The sequence below is a fragment of the Coregonus lavaretus genome (assembly GCF_964263955.1).
Source record: "Coregonus lavaretus genome assembly, chromosome: 2".
NCBI classification, from domain to species: domain Eukaryota; kingdom Metazoa; phylum Chordata; class Actinopteri; order Salmoniformes; family Salmonidae; genus Coregonus; species Coregonus lavaretus.
The window spans coordinates 82,438,797-82,461,171 of record NC_139989.1 but is presented as its reverse complement, the minus strand read 5'-3'; the positions used below and the strand labels follow the sequence as shown (position 1 = coordinate 82,461,171).

Sequence of the window (22,375 nt, the reverse complement as noted above, 5' to 3'; positions counted from 1 at the left end):
ACACTGGACACACACACACACACACAAACACACACACACACTCACACATTCAGCATATAACTTTGTACGGTGGTAAGAATGTTTGTCCAGTGTGTGTGTGTGTGTGTGTGTCCAGTGTGTGTCCAGTGTGTGTGTGTGTGTGTGTGTGTGTGTGTGTGTGTGTGTCCAGTGTGTGTGTGTGTGTGTGTGTGTGTGTGTGTGTGTGTGTGTGTGTGTGTGTGTGTCCAGTGTGTGTGTGTGTGTGTGTCAAGTGTGTGTGTGTGTGTGTTTTTGTGTATGTGAGTGTGTCCAGTGTGTGTGTGTGTGTGTGTCCAGTGTGTGTGTGTGTGTGTGTGTGTGTGTGTGTCCAGTGTGTGTGTGTGTGTCCAGTGTGTGTGTGTGTGTCCAGTGTGTGTGTGTGTGTGTCCAGTGTGTGTATGTGTGTCCAGTGTGTGTGTGTGTGTCCAGTGTGTGTGTGTGTGTCCAGTGTGTGTGTGTGTGTCCAGTGTGTGTGTGTGTGTCCAGTGTGTGTGTGTGTCCAGTGTGTGTGTGTGTGTTTCCAGTGTGTGTGTGTGTGTCCAGTGTGTGTGTGTGTGTCCAGTGTGTGTGTGTGTCCAGTGTGTGTGTGTGTCCAGTGTGTGTGTGTGTGTCTGTGTGTGTGTGTCCAGTGTGTGTGTGTGTGTCCAGTGTGTGTGTGTGTGTCCAGTGTGTGTGTGTGTGTGTCCAGTGTGTGTGTGTGTGTGTCCAGTGTGTGTGGGGTGTGTGTGTCCAGTGTGTGTGGGGTGTGTGTGTGTGTGTGTGTGTGTGTGCGTGTGTCCTGTTTGTGTGTGTCCAGTGTGTGTGTCCAGTGTGTGTGTGTGTGTGTCTGTGTGTGTGTGTCCAGTGGGTGCGTGTGTGTGTCCAGTGTGTGTGTGTGTGTCCAGTGTGTGTGTGGTGTGTGTGTGTGTGCGTGTGTCCTGTTTGTGTGTGTGTGTCCATTTTGTGTGTGTCCAGTGTGTGTGTGTGTGTCCAGTGTGTGTCGTGTGTGTGTGTGTGTGTCTGTCCAGTGTGTGTGAGTGTCCAGTGTGCTTGTTTGTGTGTGTGTGTGTGTCCAGTGTGTTTGTGTCCAGTGTGTGTTTGTTCAGTGTATGTGTGTGTGTCCAGTGTGTGAGTGTGTGTGTCCAGTGTGTGTGTTTGTCCAGTGTGTGTACTGATACACGTGCACACACAAACACACACAAACACACTGGACACACACAGGACACACTGGACACACACACACACTGGACCCACACACACATACACACACACACAGTCTTTATATAACTTAGTCCAAGTGGTGGTCAGAATGTTTGTCTTAACTAGCCTGATAACTCCAACATGTCTGATATGAACATTGACATAAACCCTCTACATACTTGAGTTTCTCCAGTCTGCAGTGTGGATCCTCCAGTCCAGCAGAGAGCAGTCTGACTCCTGAGTCTCCTGGGTGATTGTAGCTCAGGTCCAGCTCTCTCAGGTGTGAGGGGTTTGACTTCAGAGCTGAGACCAGAGAAGCACAGCCTTCCTCTGTGACTAGACAGCCTGACAGCCTGCAAAGAGTCAAATCATAATAAAACCACACTGCTATTCTTAGGTGGTGAAAATAGTGGCAGTATATTTTTTCAACATATTCAGATATATCAGTGTCCTGAAACCTGCCATATCTATTCATAAATGAATGTATCATTCTTAGAAATGACAAATTATCAAAAGTATTGCTTGTAGATAGAAAAATGCATATTACAAATATTTGAGTAGACTGACCAGAGCAGTTTAAAAAGCAGTATCAGTCAAAAGACAGACAGTGAGGTATCAGATTTATATTATATTGAGTATACAGTCCACACCATATCTATTAGAATGAAAGCACTTTATGTATCTAGTCCCCCTATTTGAAGAAGTCATAAGTATTCTGACCAATTCACTTATAGTGTATTAAAGTAGTCAAAAGTTGAGTATTTGGTCCGATATTCCTTGAACGCAATGTCTACATCAAGCTTGTGACTCAAACTCATTGGTTGCATTTGCAGTTTGTTTTGGTTGTGTTTTGGGTTATGTTTTGCCCGATAGTAACTGAATGGTGGATGATGACTGGAGTAATTTTCTGTCTAAGTGAGTAGATAACATGTTTCTAAACACTACTAAATTAATCCTGATGATGCCTTGATTAATACAAATCATAAATCAATCATGAAAAATTATGAGTGAGAAAGTTACAGAGGCTACAACAAAACATGCTAACCTCTCACCATTACCAATAACAGAGGGGGTATGATCCTTGTTCCTCTGTAACTTTCTCATTCGTCATTATTCACGATTCATTCATGATTATTCATAATCATGGTAGCATCCACATGAATGTAGAAGTGTTCAGAAACATCTTCTATTCTTACTGACAATACAAGTGAAGTGACTCCAAAATGACAGGATATTATTCAACATTCAGTTTCTATTGGGAAAAACATAATCCAAAACACAACCAAGACAAACTGCAAATGCATTCAACAAGTTTGTAGATTCACAAGCTTGATGTAATCACTGCAGGTAAGGAATATGGGACCAAATACTAAACTTATGACTACTTTAATACAATATAAGTGAATTTGTCAAAATTATTACGACTTTTTCAAATGGGAGAACTAGATACATAAAGTGCTTTCGTATCTAAACAGTAAAACAGATATGTATGAAAAACCTCAAATAAAAGGTGACATTACATACTGTTGCCTATTATGAAACATTCTATCTCAAATCCAAAATGCTGGAGCATAGCACCAAATGTAAAACTGTAAGCTTCATTGTCCAAACACATATGGTGTGGACTATGTGTGCCTGGTAAACACATGTGGATCTGGTGAACAGTTATCACTTGTTGACCAACTACAGGAATACTGACCTCAGAGTCTCCAGTTTACAGTGGGGATTCCCGAGTCCAGCAGAGAGCAGCTTCACTCCTGAATCCTTCAGGTCATTGTTACTCAGATCCAGCTCTCTCATGTGTGAGGGGTTTGACTTCAGAGCTGAGACCAGAGAAGCACAGCCTTCCTCTGTGACTCCACAGCCTGATAGCCTGACAAAGAGATCATCATGATTTCACAAACACACTGTTAATTTAACCAGTAGTGTAGAAGGACAATGGCAGATGCATTTGGTTTATTCTCTTAAACAACATATAGATTCATCTTCCGTCTCCTAGAATGGTACGGTCATATTGTTATACTAATGTGAACATCAATGCATTGATTCAATATGTTTTTCAATAATACATATATTTCTCTAAACTGAATATTTCTTCCTGATGATTAGTACTTTACATTTACATTTTACATTTTAGTCATTTAACATTTACTTAAATGTCATTTTATGTACTCACAGAGCGGCTCTGGAGGCTTTGACCACTGGCAGCAGCCTCAGAAGACCTTCCTCTGATCTGGAGTATTTCTTCAGGTCAAACACATCCAGCTCCTTTTCTGAAGTCAGCAACACAAAGACCAGCGCTGACCACTGTGCAGGTGACAGTTCTTCTTCTGAGAGACTTCCTGATCTCAGGTAGCTTTGGATCTCCTCCACTAGAGAATGGTCATTCAGTTCATTCAGACAGTGGAACAGATTGATGCACCTCTCTGGAGAGGGATTCTCCCTGATCTTCTCCTTGATGTACTTGACTGTTTCTTCATGGCTCTGTGAGCTGCTTCTTGTCTTTGTCAGTAGACCTCGTAAGTGCTTCTGATTGGACTCCAGTGAGAGGCCCAAAAGGAAGCGGAGGAACAGGTCCAGGTTTCCTGTCTCACTTTGTAAGGCTTCATCCACAGCACTCTTGTATAAGGTAACTTTACGCTTGTGTCTGATCCTCACAAAAAAGTTCCTGGATGTTGATTGAGGTTTGGCCATTAGATTGTCATTGTTGTTGATGAATGAGAGGAACACATATACAGCAGCCAGAAACTCCTGAATGCTCAGATGCACGAAGCAGTACACCTTGTCCTGGTACAGCCCACATTCCTCTTTAAAGAGCTGTGTGCACAATCCTGAGTACACTGAGGCTTCATTGACATCAATGCCAGCCTCTTTCAGGTCTTCTTCATAGAAAATCAGATTGCCATTCACAAGCTGTTGAAAAGCCAGTTTTCCCAGTGACAGAATGCTCTCTTTATTCCAGTGTGGACCTGTCTCTTCTTTCCCAAGATACTTTTCATTCTTCTGTTTGGTATGAAACTCCACAAGGTGTGAGTACATCTCAGTCAGAGTCTTGGGCATCTCTTCTCTCTTATGTTTCAGCATGTGTTCAAGGACTATTGCAGAAATCCAACAGAAGACTGGAATGTGGCACATGATGTGGAGGCTCCTTGATGTCTTTATGTGTGAGATGATTCTGCTGGCCAGGTCCTGATCACTGAATCTCTTCCTGAAGTACTCCTCCTTCTGTGGGTCATTGAACCCTCGTACCTCTGTCACCTGGTCAACACACCCTGAAGGGATCTTATTGGCTGCTGCAGGTCGGGTAGTTATCCAGAGGAGAGCAGAGGGAAGCAGATTTCCCTTGATGAGGTTTGTCAGCAGAACATCCACTGAGGTTGACTCTGTGACGTCACAACAGATCTTGTTCTTCTGGAAGTCTAGGGGCAGTCGGCACTCATCCAGACCATCAAAGATGAACATAACTTTGTACTTGTCGTAGTTGGAGATTCTTGATTCTTTGGTTTCCATTGAGAAGTGATTGAGAAGTTTAATCAAAGTGTGTTTTTCCATTTTCATCAAATTCAGCTCCCGAAAAGGGAATGAAAATACAAATTGGACATCCTGATTTGCTTTTCCTTCAGCCCAGTCCAGAATGAACTTCTGCACAGAGACTGTTTTTCCAATGCCAGCGACTCCCTTTGTCAGCACAGTTCTGATAAGTTTGTCTTGTCCAGTTAAGGGTTTGAAGATGTCGTTACATTTGATTGCAGTCCCTGGTGTTGCTTGTTTCCTGGTTGTTGTCTCAATCTGTCTCAGCTCATGTTCATTATTGACCTCTCCTGTTCCACCCTCTGTGATGTAGAGCTCTGTGTAGATCTTATTGAGAAGTGTTGGGTTTCCTTGTTTAGCGATCCCCTCAAATACACATTGAAACCTCTTCTTTAGATTAGATTTGAGTTCACGTTGGCAAATCACAGCAAGCTCATCTGAATGAAGAAATAACACAGAGGATATTAATATTTTAATGCCTACAGTATTCTAGGACTGTTATTCATTTTTTAATTATAATCATTGCTTCGCTTAATTGACTGTATAAATGTGTAAATGTTTTCATAATGCATTACAGACTAGTGTGACTCCTCTACTAATCTCACTGCAACTCCCCTCCATGTCTCCGACCACTACTTTGTTTCCTTTTCTCTCTCGCTCTCCTCCCACACTACTCACTCTGCCCCTACACAGATGGTAATGCGCCGCCGCAACCTTCGCTCTCTCTCTCCCACTACTCTCTCCTCTTCCATCCTATCATCTCTTCCCTCTGCTCAATCCTTCTCCCTCCAATCTCCTGATTCTGCCTCCTCAACCCTCCTCTCCTCCCTTTCTGCATCCTTTGACTCTCTGTGTCCCCTATCCTCCCGGCCGGCTCGGTCCTCCCCTCCAGCTCCGTGGCTTGATGACTCATTGCGAGCTCACAGAACAGAGCTCCGGGCAGCGGAGCGGAAATGGAAGAAAACTAAACTCCCTGCCGACCTGGCATCTTTTCACTCCCTCCTCTCTACATTTTCTTCATCTGTTTCTGCTGCTAAAGCCACCTTCTACCACTCTAAATTCCAAGCATCTGCCTCTAACCCTAGGAAGCTCTTTGCCACATTTTCCTCCCTCCTGAATCCCCCCCCCCCCCTCTCTCTCTGTGGATGACTTCGTCAACCACTTTGAAAAGAAGGTTGACGACATCCGATCCTCGTTTGTTAAGTCTAATGACACTGCTGGTCCTGCTCACACTGCCCTACCCTATGCTTTGACTTCTTTCTCCCCTCTCTCTCCAGATAAAATCCTGCGACTTGTGACTGCAGGCCGCCCAACAACCTGCCCGCTTGACCCCATCCCCTCCTCCCTTCTCCAGACCATCTCCGGTGACCTTCTCCCCTACCTCACCTCGCTGATCAACTCATCCCTGACCGCTGGCCATGTCCCTTCCGTCTTCAAGAGAGCGAGAGTTGCTCCCCTTCTCAAAAAACCAACACTCGACCCCACTGATGTCAACAACTACAGACCAGTATCCCTTCTTTCTTTTCTGTCCAAAACTATTGAGCGTGCCGTCTTTAGCCAACTCTCTTGCTATCTCTCTCAGAATGACCTTCTTGATCCAAACCAATCAGGTTTCAGGACTGGTCATTCAACTGAGACTGCTCTTCTCTGTGTCACGGAGACTCTCCGTACTGCTAAAGCTAACTCTCTCTCCTCTGCTCTTGTCCTTCTAGACCTGTCTGCTGCCTTTGATACTGTGAACCATCAGATCCTCCTCTCCACCCTCTCCAAGCTGGGCATTTCCGGCGCGGCTCACTCCTGGATTGCGTCCTACCTGACCGGTCGCTCCTACCAAGTGGCGTGGCGAGAAGTTGTCTCCGCACCACGTGCTCTCACCACTGGTGTCCCCCAGGGCTCAGTTCTAGGCCCTCTCCTTTTCTCCCTATACACCAAGTCACTTGGCTCTGTCATATCCTCACATGGCCTTTCATATCATTGCTACGCTGACGATACACAACTAATCTTCTCCTTTCCCCCTTCTGATAACCAGGTGGCGAATCGCATCTCTGCATGTCTGGCAGACATATCAGTATGGATGACGGATCACCACCTCAAGCTGAACCCTGGCAAGACGGAGCTGCTCTTCCTCCCGGGGAAGGACTGCCCGTTCCATGATCTCGCCATCACGGTTGACAACTCCGCTGTGTCCTCCTCCCAGAGTGCGAAGAGCCTAGGCGTGACCCTGGACAACACCCTGTCGTTCTCCGCCAACATCAAGGCGGTGACCCGATCCTGCAGGTTCATGCTCTACAACATTCGGAGAGTACGACCCTGCCTTACACAGGAAGCGGCACAGGTCCTAATCCAGGCACTTGTCATCTCCCGTCTGGACTATTGCAACTCGCTGTTGGCTGGCCTCCCTGCCTGTGCCATTAAACCCCTACAACTCATCCAGAATGCCGCAGCCCGTCTGGTGTTCAACCTTCCCAAGTTCTCTCACGTCACCCCCCTCCTCCGCACACTCCACTGGCTTCCAGTTGAAGCTCGCATCCGCTACAAGACCATGGTGCTTGCCTATGGAGCAGTGAGGGGAACGGCACCTCTGTACCTTCAGGCTCTGATCAGTCCCTACACCCAAACGAGGGCATTGCGTTCATCCACCTCTGGCCTGCTGGCTCCCCTTCCTCTGCGGAAGCATAGTTCCCGCTCAGCCCAGGCAAAACTGTTCGCTGCTCTGGCACCCCAATGGTGGAACAAGCTCCCTCACGACGCCAGGACAGCGGAGTCACTCACCACCTTCCGGAGACATTTGAAACCCCACCTCTTTAAGGAATACCTGGGATAGGATAAAGCAATCCTTCTACCCCCCCCCCCCCCACACACACAGCGGAGTCGCTCACCCCCTTCCGGAGACATTTGAAACCCCACCTCTTTAAGGAATACCTGGGATAGGATAAAGTAATCCTTCTACCCCCCCCCACCCCCCCCCCCCCCCACACACACAGCGGAGTCGCTCACCACCTTCCGGAGACATCTGAAACCCCACCTCTTTAAGGAATACCTGGGATAGGATAAAGTAATCCTTCTACCCCCCCCCCCCCCCCCACCCCACAGCGGAGTCACTCACCACCTTCCGGAGACATTTGAAACCCCACCTCTTTAAGGAATACCTGGGATAGGATAAAGTAATCCTTCTACTCCCTCCCCACCCCCCCCCCCCACACACACAGCGGAGTTGCTCACCACCTTCCGGAGACATTTGAAACCCCACCTCTTTAAGGAATACCTGGGATAGGATAAAGTAATCCTTCTACCCCCCCCCCCCCACCCCACAGCGGAGTCACTCACCACCTTCCGGAGACATTTGAAACCCCACCTCTTTAAGGAATACCTGGGATAGGATAAAGTAATCCTTCTACCCTCCCCCCCCCCCCCAAATTGTAAAGTGGTTATCCCACTGGCTATAGGGTAAACGCACCAATTTGTGAGTCGCTCTGGCTAAGAGCGTCTGCTAAATGACGTTAATGTGCCCTTGAGCAAGGCACTTAACCCCAATTGCTCCTGTAAGTCGCTCTGGATAAGAGCGTCTGCTAAATGACTAAAATGTAAATGTAAAATGTATTATATTATTATTGGTATTATCTCTCTCTCTCTCTCTCTCTCTCTCTCTCTCTCTCTCTCTCTCTCTCTATCTCTCTCTCTCTCTCTCTCTCTCTCTCTCTCTCTCTCTCTCTCTCTCTCTCTCAATTAATCAACACAACACATCCCTGCTGCTACTTGATGAGGTCACTAGGTGTTGCGTTAAGGCTGCTACAATATCATTTAGTTACACAGCTACTTTAGCTGTACTTTAGCTACAGCTTTTAAATGTTCTAAAACAGCATTCAACATGAGGCAGACAGCTCTTACTTTTCTCCAGTGTGTCAGCAAGCTCCTTCTGGTTCATTTTCCTCAGGACGTGCAGTGTGATCTTCAGAGCCCCCTCTCTGGCACTGCTCTCCTGCTTCTCATCTTCAGCATCCACCACTTCCTTATCCTGCTTCTGACTCTCAAAGCCTTCTGGGAGTTCTGGACTAAGAATCCTCTTGAACATCTTCAGCTCGTTCTTCACAAATGTTATAATATTCTCTTCAAGCAACTGAAATAAATCAAGTAAATAAGTTAAGCAAGAGACTAAATGCTTTCTCATTAACACATGAATGAATGATTGACAGATCGACTTTACTTGAGGTAAACAAAAACAAATGTACATAACAGGACCACATACACTGAATATGGAGGCCAGGTCTGTTTGATGACTCTGGGAAGACTGACCACTGAGAATCTCTGACTCTGATCTCTCCTGTTGGTTTCTGTGGACAAAACATGAGATTACATCTCCTCATCCAGGGAGTGCACACACACACACACACACACACACACACACACACACACTCACACACACACACACACACACACACACACACACACTCACAGAAACACACACACACACACACACACACACTCACAGACACACACACACACAGGTAATGTTGTGTTTGTTTAATATTGTTTTGAGTTGTGAATCGTTAGAAGCTTTTTTTGCCCACCCGCTTCACATTAAACATAGAAGATCTCCCCTAAACATAGAATCACATAGTTTATCCATCTCTCTGTGACCGCTGATAAATTCAGAACAAAGTTGACTACAAATACAAAGTTGCAAATGTCTTTGCAATTGATGCAAACAAGCAACGTATAATATGATGCTTCAAATGAAAACCGAGATAACTGCATTAAAATATAAACAGTAGGCTATAGGCCTATTTCAATCAAATTAAAATACATTTCATGTTCAATCAATTGAGTTCTATTAATGTTAAGGAAATATTTGAATGGAGAAAGCTGATCTGAGAGCAGCACTACCTTTCTTTCGATCCTATCAGTATCGATACATTCTCCACCGGACGTGATACCTTGTCATGCTGCTGATCCAGTTTCTACTGGTCTGCCTGCGGATATGGAACCCTGACCTGTTCACCGGACGTGCTACCTTGTCCCGAACCTGCTGTTTTGACCCGAACCTGCTGTTTTGACCCTCTCTCTCTCCCTCTCTCTCTCCCCCCCCTCTCTATCTCCCTCTCTCTCTCTCTCCCTCTCTACCACACTTGCTGTATCGACTTCTGAATACTGGACTATGAAAAGGCAACTGACATTTACTCCTGAGGTGCTGACCTGTTGCAACCTCTATAACCACAGTGATTATTATTTGACCCTGCTGGTCATCTATGAATATTTGAACATCTTGAAGAATGATCTGGCAATAATGGCCATGAACTCATAAACTCAGCAAAAAAAGAAACGGCCCTTTTTCAGGACCCTGTCTTTCAAAGATAATTCGTAAAAATCCAAATAACTTCACAGATCTTCATTGTAAAGGGTTTAAACACTGTTTCCCATGCATGTTCAATGAACCATAGACAATTAATGAACATGCACCTGTGGAACGGTCGTTAAAACACTAACAGCTTACAGACGGTAGGCAATTAAGGTCACATTTATGAAAACCTAGGACACTAAAGAGGCCTTTCTACTGACTCTGAAAAACACCAAAAGAAAGATGCCCAGGGTCCCTGTTAATCTGCGTGACCGTGCCTTTGGCATGCTGCAAGGAGGCATGAGGACTGCAGATGTGGCCAGGACAATAAATGGCAATGTCCGTACTGTGAGACGCCTAAGACAGCGCTACTGGGAGACAGGACGGACAGCTGATCGTCCTCACAGTGGCAGACCACGTGTAACAACACCTGCACAGGATCGGTACATCCGAACATCACACCTGCGGGACAGGTACAGGATGGCAACAACAACTGCTCGAGTTACACCAGGAACTCACAATCCCTACATCAGTGCTCAGACTGTCCGCAATAGGCTGAGAGAGACTGGACTGAGGGCTTGTAGCCCTGTTGTAAGGCAGTTCCTCACCAGACATCACCGGCAACAACGTCGCCTATGGGCACAAACCCACCGTCGCAAGACCAGACAGGACTGGCAAAAAGTGCTCTTCACTGACGAGTCGCGGTTTTGTTTCACCAGGGGTGATGGTCGGATTCGCGTTTATCGTCGAAGGAATGAGCGTTACACCGAGGCCTGTACTCTGGAGCGGGATCGATTTGGAGGTGTAGGGTCCATCATGGTCTGGGGCAGTGTGTCACAGCATCATCGGACTGAGCTTGTTGTCATTGCAGGCAATCTCAACGCTGTGCGTTACAGGGAAGACATCCTCCTCCCTCATGTGGTACCCTTCCTGCAGGCTCATCCTGACATTACCCTCCAGCATGACAATGCCACCAGCCATACTGTTCGTTCTGTGCGTGATTTCCTGCAAGACAGGAATGTCAGTGTTCTGCCATGGCCAGCGGAGAGCCCGGATCTCAATCCCATTGAGCACATCTAGGACCTGTTGGATCGGAGGGTGAGGGCTAGGGCCATTCCCCCCAGAAATGTCTGGGAACTTGCAGGTGCCTTTGTGGAAGCATAGGATAACATTACACAGCAAGAACTGGCAAATCTGGTGCAGTCCATGAGGAGGAGATGCACTGCAGTACTTAATGCAGCTGGTGGCAACACCAGATACTGACTGTTACTTTTGATTTTGACTCCCCCTTTGTTCAGGGACACATTATTCAATTTCTGTTAGTCACATGTCTGTGGAACTTGTTCAGTTTATGTCTCAGTTGTTGAATCTTGTTATGTTCATTCAAATATTTACACATGTTAAGTATGCTGAAAATAAATGCAGTTGACAGTGTGAGAACATTCCTTTTTTTGCTGAGTTTATAATCTCCACCTGTGCAAGGGTACCAGGTAGTTGAGGTAATAATTAGACTATATAAAGGAGTACCAGTACTGAGTCAATATGCAGGGGTACCAGATAGTTGAGGTAATAACTAGACTATATACAAGGAGTACCAGGACTGAGTCAATGTGCAGGGGTACCACATAGTTGAGGTAATAACTAGACTATATGCAAGGAGTACCAGTACTGAGTCAATGTGCAGGGGAACGAGGTAGTTGAGGTAATAACTAGACTATATACAAGGAGTACCAGTACTGAGTCAATGTGCAGGGGTACCAGGTAATTGAGGTAATAACTAGACTATATACAAGGAGTACCAGTACTGAGTCAATGTCCAGGTAGTTGAGGTAATATGTACATGTAGGTAGGGGTAAAAGTGACTAGGCAATCAGGATAGAGATTACATCTCCTCATCCAGGGAGTGCACACACACACACACACACACACACACACACACACACACACAGGGAATGTTGTGTTAGATTAATATTGTTTCAGGACTATGAAAATGGAAAAAAGGTTTAGCCTATGGATTATGAAAACAACTAAACGAAATGGTAAAATGGGAGAGGAGAAATGACTAGAGACAGTGTTGTTTAACTCACTGACCATGACCCATGAGTTCTTCTTACCTTTGTTCAGTAGAAAAGTCTCCCTCTCTGAAGTATAGAGGGTGAGCCATAGACGAGTCACTCTTCATGGACACACAGCTGGGTACAGGGGAGGCTGGTCTCTCCTGCTTGATTGGGCTTCAACACAACAGAGACAAACATTACATCTCTCATCTACTTGGTACACCTACTGGAGAGCTCTTCTTTATCTACAGTGGTGTTACTTTGGCAGATAATGTCACCCTTCTAAATAAATAGTATATATATAATATATATATATATATATATATATATATATATATATATATATATATATATATATATATATATATATATATATATACATATACATATATATATATAGTTAACTAAATGTATGGTGTTTTTGGTTTATGTCAGTTTCATTGTTTGTCATGGTATAAATGGTTATTTTATGGTTGTAAGTGGTAAAATGAACTAGAAAATGTCATATTTTGTAACTCTGAGTAATTACTACTTTAGTAAGGATATACACTTTATTCAGTACTACTGCAGTTTCTAAATAATTCCAATAGATGGCAGCATAAGACCATGAATGACATTTCAGAAGGTTAGTTTAGTTTTCTCCCTGGATACACCACCACTCCCCCTCACAGGAAAACTCCTGCACACGCTTTTTACTGTCCCTTTCCACACTGCTAACGCAAGAGGAACGACTGAAAAAGCATTTAACAGATTACTGTGAAGTAATATAATGATGATTCATGTTTATTATTATTAGCTGTTTTTATGCTCATGTTTTGAAATTATACTTCATTACTATAACGATGATCAATAAGCCTGAACATTAATTTAGGCACATCTGGTCGAGAAAAACGTATTTTCCTAGTACATTCATTGTCAGATTCATCAACCAGCAGCGAGCACTCTGCCTTCCAGCACAAGCGAGGGGCATGTTGAGGTACATTTGCTAACCGGGAGGGTTGCATGATGAAATTTAATGGCGGGCTGGAAGACACACTCTTGTCTTATCTATTCCGAGGTAGTTTACTCCCAATATTTTATAATGCATGTATACTAGGGTTGAGGTTAGCGCATCTGACTAGTGATTATTTACCAGGGGTTCAACACCTGCTATAGTCACTATTTAATTGCTCTTCCAAAAGCATCACAGGCCTAATACGAGATATATAGCTAACTAAAGTAATGAGTGACCATTTTAGAAAATCATGGGACATATAGTATTTGGTTGCATGCTATTTTATGTCAATCATATTGCTGCTTGTAGCCTATAACTGATGCTTCGTTGTCTTATGCTGCCATATATTGGAAATATTTAGCAAATCAAAGTTATTAATTCATGTACAGACATTGGTGAGGCAGCTGAGAATAAAGTGTATTTTTCTTGTTAATTCCTTAGATCAGTCTCAAACCTGCCCCACCTGCCCCACGCCAATTGCTGCTTTCACATAGAGGTGACTAGGTCACCCAGTTCAAACCACATTGGAAAAATAAAACTAATGTGGCTTATTTATCAAGTGTTCTGCCTTGCAATAATACATATCATAAAATAACTAATAACAAAAAAAAAAGCCAAATGTTTGAGGGTTAAGGGTTAAGGGTTAAGGTTAAAAAACGTTATACCTAGGGTTGAGGCTAAAATAGGTTATACGTAGGGTTAGAGTTTCTGTATTGCACTTTGTGACATCTGCTGAAGTACAAAGGGCTTTATAAATACTTTTGATTGATTGATTGTTATGTTTACTGTTTTTAAGGCAAAAAACAGTATGGGTTTATAGCTCTCTTACTCCTCCCTGTGGCCGTATGTGGGTACTACATAACTCATTCATGACACTTGCTAGGCTCATAATCTGAGGTAGGAACTGTGTCAGATCTACAAATCCATTAGCTAGACCACCCGATTAGACAACAATCACCCCATTATACCCATTTGGTTTGCAACTCAGTGAACCTGCGCAGCATTCGCTCAATTTGATGCCTGAACAAAGGTTTCGATACATATCAAATTACTCAGCAGCCATTTAGAAACAACAAATCGTCAAAGAAAAATTGTTATTTCTTAATTTAAAAATGTATTCTGGCTGTTTAAATCAGCCACATCTTGAAAAAGAGGACAGGGACATGTGTTTTGTTTATGTTGTACACCCTTTTCTGAAAACAAATATGGTTAACCATGACCAGAAACGGTTTAACGTTTGATGGATATCCACCAGCCATCGCTTACATGTTCGGTGAACACAATGTGTACTCAGGGGAGCAGTAACCCTCTCACCAAGTATCAATAACCTTGATGATAATATGTTACTTGAGGTAAGCCTACAGTGTTAACTATATACATGCTGTCCTTAATCAAAAAGCAAATTGAACAATAAACTCCGGCATCTCAACACTGAAACGAACTCTGTCGTTATTCCCCAAGATCACTTCAGCCCACTCTGCTCCTAACTGGACAATATCCTGGCGCCACACCGGACGTTGTGGACGACACCGGACGACAGTTCTGTACGGGGACGCGGGCAAATCCAGAACGCGGACATGAGCAGAGCAACAAAATAAACCAAACCCAGTCTTTACAGTGGCTTACATTAGTAATATTCATTTCTTTATTTTTTATATGTAAAACAAACATTCAAAGTTTTGAGATCTGGGCCCATATCCACAAAGTCTCAGAGTAGAAAATTGGTCTTGATGAGAATAAATACATTTTACTCTTATGGGTATAAATTAAAGCTATGCATGAAGTCTCTAGTCCCACCTAGTCGGCAGATATTTAGGACACCTCATGAGCTGTCCTAACCAGTTAAGAATTAACAGCAGGTGTCTTGATAATACTATAGAATAATGCAGTGAGTCAGTGGTTCCTGCGCCACATGTAATTGCTTTGTAGTTCAAAATAGTAGTAGTTCAAAATAATATTTTTATATTTCTATATGATCAATCCAGAAATATTATAGACCTACATGCAACAGTATGTCTTGTGCTTTTGGCAATGATTTATGTATAATAATTATGTATAAGTGATACCATGTATGTCTGCATAGCATTTGGTCTTCATTTTAGCAGATCAACTCATGCTTATTTCTGAAGATTAACTCAGGTTTTCGCCCAGCGGCTAAGGAGTTGGAGCTGTGGCAGGAGATGGACCTATGGCAGAAAGGTGGCTGGTTCGAATCACGGGCCGGGCGCTGGAAAAACAGGCGGGCTTGATCTGACCACTGGAGGGCTGCTGGGTTCACATCCTCAAAACATTCACCTTTTGTTGATCAGAACTCTAGAGGTTCTTCTTCACTAAACCCAACAATATATCTAACTTTTAGTGGTTCCAAATATTAAGGAAGTGATAGACGCCTTTTTGGTTCTATAAGGAACCTTCTTTTCTAAGTGTATAATAAACACGTTTTTCTTTTGATTATTTAATTACCTACATCATGTTATTTCAAGTTATCCCTTTGGAGCGCAACATCACGTTGTTAAAAAATACTTCTAATTTGGGCATGGCTATAAAATGGCCAATTGAAGGCATCTAGGGCGAAATATGTGTTAGATGAAAATGAACATTGTATGCAACGTTGTAGGCAACATTATTGACACGGGACTTGATGCCTACGATGCCAAAGCTATTTAGAGTTGTTAAACGGGTGTGAAGAGTGTGTTGGTATAACGGTAATATTGTCAAAATTCTGCTTGTAACAACTATCAGAATTGGTTAAAAAAATATGCATTCCATTATATTAGGCAATAATGAAGAGGATTTACGATAGCTCTGAAGATAGCTATTTATTTTAGAAATAAACTTAACAAATTCTTCATAAAATTGTTATCTCACCTCTTAATTTTGGTGTCATGTTCCCCAGAGAGACGCATTTTAGAGGCAGGGCCCCCCTCCTCTCTCTCCCCAGAGAGACTCATTTTAGACCACTGACCCCTAAACAGAGATGCAGCATGTTGGTTGTGGTGAACACAGTGACAACTAATTCTAGAATGTCCATTGTTCTCTTTTACTCATGATCTGTTAATAATAAAACATTTACTAACAGACATATCGAAACAGTCAGGCTATTTAATGCAATCAGATGAACATCTGGTTGTGACATCTCTTCTCCATGTTAACTGTCAATAATAATAATAAGTCACTGTTTGTTAAGGTAGTTATAGACAGTGCAGCAACACAAGGCCATGTCTCACACGTATTTGTATTCATTAAAAGTCGGCTATTTGTTGTCTTTCAATCTGAGAATGTAGACAGAAGGGCTAAAACGGGCATGATTGATCTGAGGGAAAATCATTGATACATTCAGAAAGTATTTTTGCAACAAGTAGGAGATTTATATTATGTAAAGTAGGCTAGGTTATAATATATAATAGTGGTTTGTTAGTGATATGCAGATGGAGGTCTATACCTCAGCTATAGCCTACATACACAACACGTTTTAGTTATCCTGCAACAGGATGATTAAATTAAGAGCTTGTCTTTATCTAATCCAAGGCAGTTTGCATTATTAGCAATGATGTTGCAACTGTCAGCTGCTGTAAACCTATGTGATTGGATGTTATAGACCCCCATCTGAACAGTTTCTTTCCCCATGCTGTAGCCCTCACCAACTGGCCATCTGGCCCATAGAGACTAAAGGACTATACACTCTATACTGCTCACCACATCAAGCCATCTCTGAACTGTACACTACCATCTGGTCCATAGAGACTAAAGGACTATACACTCTATGCTGCACACCACATCAAGCCATCTCTGAACTGTACACTAAATAACTGAACTATACTGCATTAGCACTCTGTTCATCTCTCTTAGATATATGTATGTAAATCACCTGTATACCCACTGTACTGTATTTAAGTGATAATGCCTGAGAAGCCGGTGTTTGTAAGATATATTGGCATGGGTTTTGTTAAGCAAACTGTGCAAATACAGTGCCTTGCAAAAGTATTCATCCCCCTTGGCATTTTTCCTATTTTGTTGCATTACAACCTGTTATTTAAATGGATTTTTATTTGGATTTCATGTAATGGACATACACAAAATAGTCCAAATTGGTGAAGTGAAATGAAAAAACTGCTAACTAGCTGCACTGTTTAGTTGTACCTGTTTTCTATTGATATTTCATTGTATTCATGATTTCGACAGGCTGAGAAAAGCTGCCTGCCAGTCTGTCTCATCCCGACTCCTGACATGTTCATTACTATGCGACAGCTGGAGATCAAATTTGAATATTGAAACAATGTTGCAAATGTAAATGCAAACTAAATGTTAGTCTAAAAGAAATGTGAGATAATGTCGCAGTCAGATGGAACAGAATATATAGGCATTTAATGTCATAGATTTAGCCGGTGGTAATTTGTGGAATAGACACCGGCTGGAATGCGGTTTTAACCAATCAGCAGTCAGGATTAGACCCACCTGTTGTATAAATTTGTATATCCACTGCTCATTCTCTTATAGCTCAATGCTCACTCTAGCTCTGTGTGTATAATGCTGTACGTAAACTTTGTGTAAACTCCTCTGTCTGTATTCTGTCTCTAAATGTTGTCTATCACTAGCAGCACCATATCACCAAGTACAATTCTGAGAAAAGATGTAGGATCTTAATTTGATCACCCCCCACTGCAGAAAAACTTCCATGCGATGCAGGACATGTATTTGAGGTTTAAAACGGCTTCTAAAGTTTCAGACTATATTTTTTAATATGAAGAATATATCAACCTTACAAATATTTACATAAATTGTGATCCACATTTCCTGTTGCTGCAGGAATATTTTCCTGCTGTAGCAAACTGCCTCAAATTAAGATCCTACATACAGTTCAAGTTGGAAGTTTACATACACCTTAGCCAAATACATTTAAACTCAGTTTTTCACAAATGCCTTTCTTAGGTCAGCTGGGATCACCACTTTATCTTAAGAATATGAAATGTCAGAATAATAGTAGAGAGAATGATTTATTTCTGAGATGTTGCTTCAATATATCCACATCATTTTCCTTCTTCTTGATGCCATCTATTTTTTGAAGTGCACCAGTCCCTCCTGCAGCAAAGCACCCCCACAGCATGATGCTGCCACCCCCGTGCTTCACGGTTGGGATGGTGTTCTTTGGCTTGCAAGCCAACCCCCTTTTTCCTCCAAACATAACAATGGTCATTATAGCCAAACAGTTATATTTTTATTTCATCAGACCAGAGGACATTTCTCCAAAAAGTACAATCTTTGTCCCCATGTGCAGTTGCAAACCGTAGTCTTGCTTTTTTATGCTGGTTTTGGAGCAATGGCTTCTTCCTTGCTGAGGGGCCTTTCAGGTTATGTCGATATAGGACTAGTTTTTACTGTGGATATAGATACTTTTGTACCTGTTTCCTCCTTTTTTTCTGAGGTCTTGCCTGATTTCTTTTGATTTTCCCATGATGTCAAGCAAAGAGGCACTGAGTTTGAAGGTAGGCCTTGAAATACATCCACAGGTACACCTCCAATTGACTCAAATGATGTCAATTAGCCTATCAGAAGCTTCTAAAGCCATGACATCATTTTCTGGAATTTTCCAAGCTAAGTAAACTTCTGACCCACTGGAATTGTGATACAGTGAATTATAAATGAAATAATCTGTCTGTAAACAATTGTTGGAAAAATTACTTGTGTCATGCACAAAGTAGATGTCCTAACCGACTTGCCAAAACTATAGTTTGTTAACGAGAAATTTGTGGAGTGGTTGAAAAACAAGTTTAATGACTCCAACGTAAGTGTATGTAAACTTCCGACTTCAACTGTAGGTAGGGGTAAAAGTGACTAGGCAATCAGGATATAGATTACATCTCCTGTGCGCACACACACACACACACACACACACACACACACACACACACACACAGGGAGGGAATGTTGTGTTAGTTTAATATTGTTTCAGGACTATGAACATGGAAAAAAGGTTTAGCCTATGGATTATGAAAACAACAAAAAGAAATGGGAAAACGGGAGTGGAGAAATGACTAGAGACAGTGTTGTTTAACTCACTGACCATGACCCATGAGTTCTTCTTACCTTTGTTCACTAGAAGAGTCTCCCTCTCTAAAGTTTAGAGGTTGAGCCATAGACCAGTCACTCTTCATGGACACACAGCTGGGTACAGGGGAGGCTGGTCTCTCCTGCTTGATTGGACTTCAACACAACAGATACAAACATTACGTCTCTCATGTACTCTGAGCTCAGATGGGGAAACAAGAGTTTCATTCCAAAACGCTATATATCCATTTTCAGAAATGTTGGTCAATTAGCTTTTATAGTTTAAAGAAATTATGAAAGAGATTGGTGTGTTTTTTCACTATCTAATCATGGTATGTGGTTGTTCAATGAAAGACATGTATTTGTTTAAAATCTATCACTTGATGGTTTCATTTCAGAGAGACCAAGAATCATGTTTTTTGCTAAATACTACATATCTGCCTCACTCTCAGAGAAATAAGTAGTACTGCTAGGTTTTACACAGTCATAATATATATATCTGCCTCACTCTCAGAGAAATAAGTAGTACTGCTAGGTTTTACACAGTAATAATATATCTGCCTCACTCTCAGAGAAATAAGTAGTACTGCTAGGTTTCACACAGTAATAATAATCAAAAAGAACGCTCGATCGAGGTGTTACTTTGGCAGATAATGTCACCCATCTAAATATATCATTTTTTAATAATTTTTTATAATTAACAAAATGAATGTTGTTTTTGGTTTATGTCAGATTCATTGTGCTATGCTATACATTGTTATTTTATTCTTGTAAGTGGTAAAATGAACTAGAAAATTTCATATTTTGCAATTCTGAGTAATTACTACTTTAGTAAGGATATACTTTATTCAGTACTACTGCAGTTGCTAAATAATTCCAATAGATGGAGGCATAAGACCACGAATGACATTTCAGAAGGTTAGTTTAGTTTTCTCCCTGGATACACCACCACTCCCCCTCACAGGAAAACTCCTGCACACGCTTTTTACTGTCCCTTTCCACACTGCTGAAGCAAGAGGAACGACTGAAAACGCATTTAACAGATTACTGTGAAATAATATAATGATGATTCATGTTTATTATTAGCTGTTTTATGCTCATGTTTTGAAATTATACTTCATTACTATAACGATTATAAATAAGCCTGAACATTAAATTAGTCACCTCTGGTCGAGAAAAACTTATTTTCCTAGTACATTCATTGTGAGATTCATCAACCAGCAGCGAGCACTCTGCCTTCTAGCGCAAGCGAGGGGCATGTTGAGGTACATTTGCTAACCGTGAGGGTTGCATTATCGGGGGAAAACTACCCGCCCTCCAAGACACATACAGCACCCGATGTCACAGGAAGGCCAAAAATATCATCAAGGACATCAACCACCCGAGCCACTGCCTGTTCACCCCACTATCATCCAGAAAGCGAGGTCAGTACAGGTGCATCAAAGCTGGGACCGAGAGACTGAAAAACAGCTTCTATCTCAAGGCCATCAGACTGATAAATAGCCATCACTAGCACATTAGAGGCTGCTGCTGCCTATTGAAATCACTGGCCACTTTAAGAAATGGAACACTAGTCACTTTAATAATGTTTACATATCTTGCACTACTCATCTCATATGTATATACTGTATTCTATAATATACTACTGTATCTTAGTCCATGCCGCTCTGTCATTGCTTATCCATATATGTATATATTCTTAAATTCCATTCCTTACTAATTTTGTGTGTATATGTTGTGAAATTGTTAGATATTACTTGTTAGATATTACTGCACTGTCGGAGCTAGAAGCACAAGCATTTCGCTACACCCGCTATAACATCTGCTAAACACGTGTATGTGACAAATAACATTTGATTTGATTTGATGTAATTTATTGGCGGGCTGGAAGATGCATTCTTGTCTTTTCTATTCCGAGGTTATTTACTCCCAATATCAGATATTAAGATTATTTTCTATAATGCATGTAAACTAGGGTTGAGGTTGGAGCATCTGACTAGTGATTATTTACCCGGGGTTCAACACCTGCTATAGTCACTATTTAATTGCTATTCCAAAAGCATTTACATTACATTTACATTTGTGTCATTTAGCAGACGCTCTTATCCAGAGCGACTTACAGTTAGTGAATACATTTTTTTTTTTACTGGCCCCCCATGGGAATCGAACCCACAACCCTGGCGTTGCAAACGCCATGCTCTATCAACTGAGCTACATCCCTGCCGGCCATTCCCTCCCCTACCCTGGACGACGCTGGGCCAATTGTGCGCCGCCCATGAGTCTCCCGGTCGCGGCCGGCTGCGACAGAGCCTGGATTCGAACCAGGATCTCTAGTGGCACAGTTAGCACTGCGATGCAGTGCCTTAGACCACTGCGCCACTCAGGAGCCAGCATCACAGGCCTAATACGAGATATATAGCTAACTAAAGTAATGAGTGACCATCTTAGAAAATCATGGGACATATAGTATTTGGTTAGGGGTTACGGCTAAAATAGGTTATAAGTAGGGTAAGAGTTTCTGTATAGCACTTTGTGACATCTGCTGGTGTAAAAAGGGCTTTATAAACAGGGGTGCACATAACTGGTACGCAGGTACGCAAGCGCGACAAAAATCAGGAATGAGTAATGCCACTTGTGTTACTACGCGCCTTTGCGTACTTGACAGATCTTCTCATCTAACATGTTGCTTGTCAACTACTGTCAGGGATGTCCAAAAAGCATCAGACATTAAGCAGCTTCTTTGGCGTTTCGCCACCTACAAAGAAACGCCAACTGGAGCCAGAGCCGAAGAAAATACTTTTTTCGGAAAAGCGGCTCCAAGATGTGCAGTGGCTTGAAGCTAACGATGAGCGCACTGAAATGTGATGCAAGATTTGCCGCTCAAATTCACATCTAGCAGACAAAACAGGTGCATTTTATAAAGGCTCAAAGAATTTCAACCATCCTTAATTTGACAAACATGAAATGAGCAAGGAGCACACGAATATGGCACAAGCCGTTGCTAATTAACCCCCTGAGTAAGTGTGTCTTACTCAGGGGGTTAGCCGAGAATAGCCGAGAATAAATGTCCAGTCGCCTACTTGCCAGATGGCGAGACAAGCTGAATGTAGAACAGCGGCAAGCTCTGTTTCATATTTTTCTCCTCGCCTTCCATAAAGCTAAACACGCACGTCCCATGTCTTGTGAGACTTTTCCAGGACACAGGCTTGGATGACT

The 22,375-nt window shown here is 42.4% G+C and overlaps 1 protein-coding gene and 1 pseudogene across 2 annotated transcripts in view; one reads left to right on the top strand and one right to left on the bottom strand.

Annotated features, from left to right (window-relative positions):
* LOC311140884 (NLR family CARD domain-containing protein 3-like) overlaps positions 1 to 22,375 on the top strand; it is a 475,271-nt pseudogene that overhangs the window by 216,747 nt on the left and 236,149 nt on the right. The gene's annotated exons all lie outside the window — the stretch shown is intronic.
* On the bottom strand, positions 1,316 to 16,113 carry LOC311099180 (NLR family CARD domain-containing protein 3-like; the record flags this gene model as incomplete). The annotated part of the gene is made up of 7 exons (XM_084139860.1): positions 15,983 to 16,113; positions 12,178 to 12,294; positions 8,975 to 9,059; positions 8,663 to 8,845; positions 3,374 to 5,163; positions 2,897 to 3,070; positions 1,316 to 1,550 (listed from the first exon to the last, which is right to left on the bottom strand). Exons 1-7 carry the CDS (start codon positions 16,063 to 16,065, stop codon positions 1,316 to 1,318), a joined length of 2,667 nt encoding a protein of 888 aa, XP_083995986.1. The 5' UTR covers positions 16,066 to 16,113.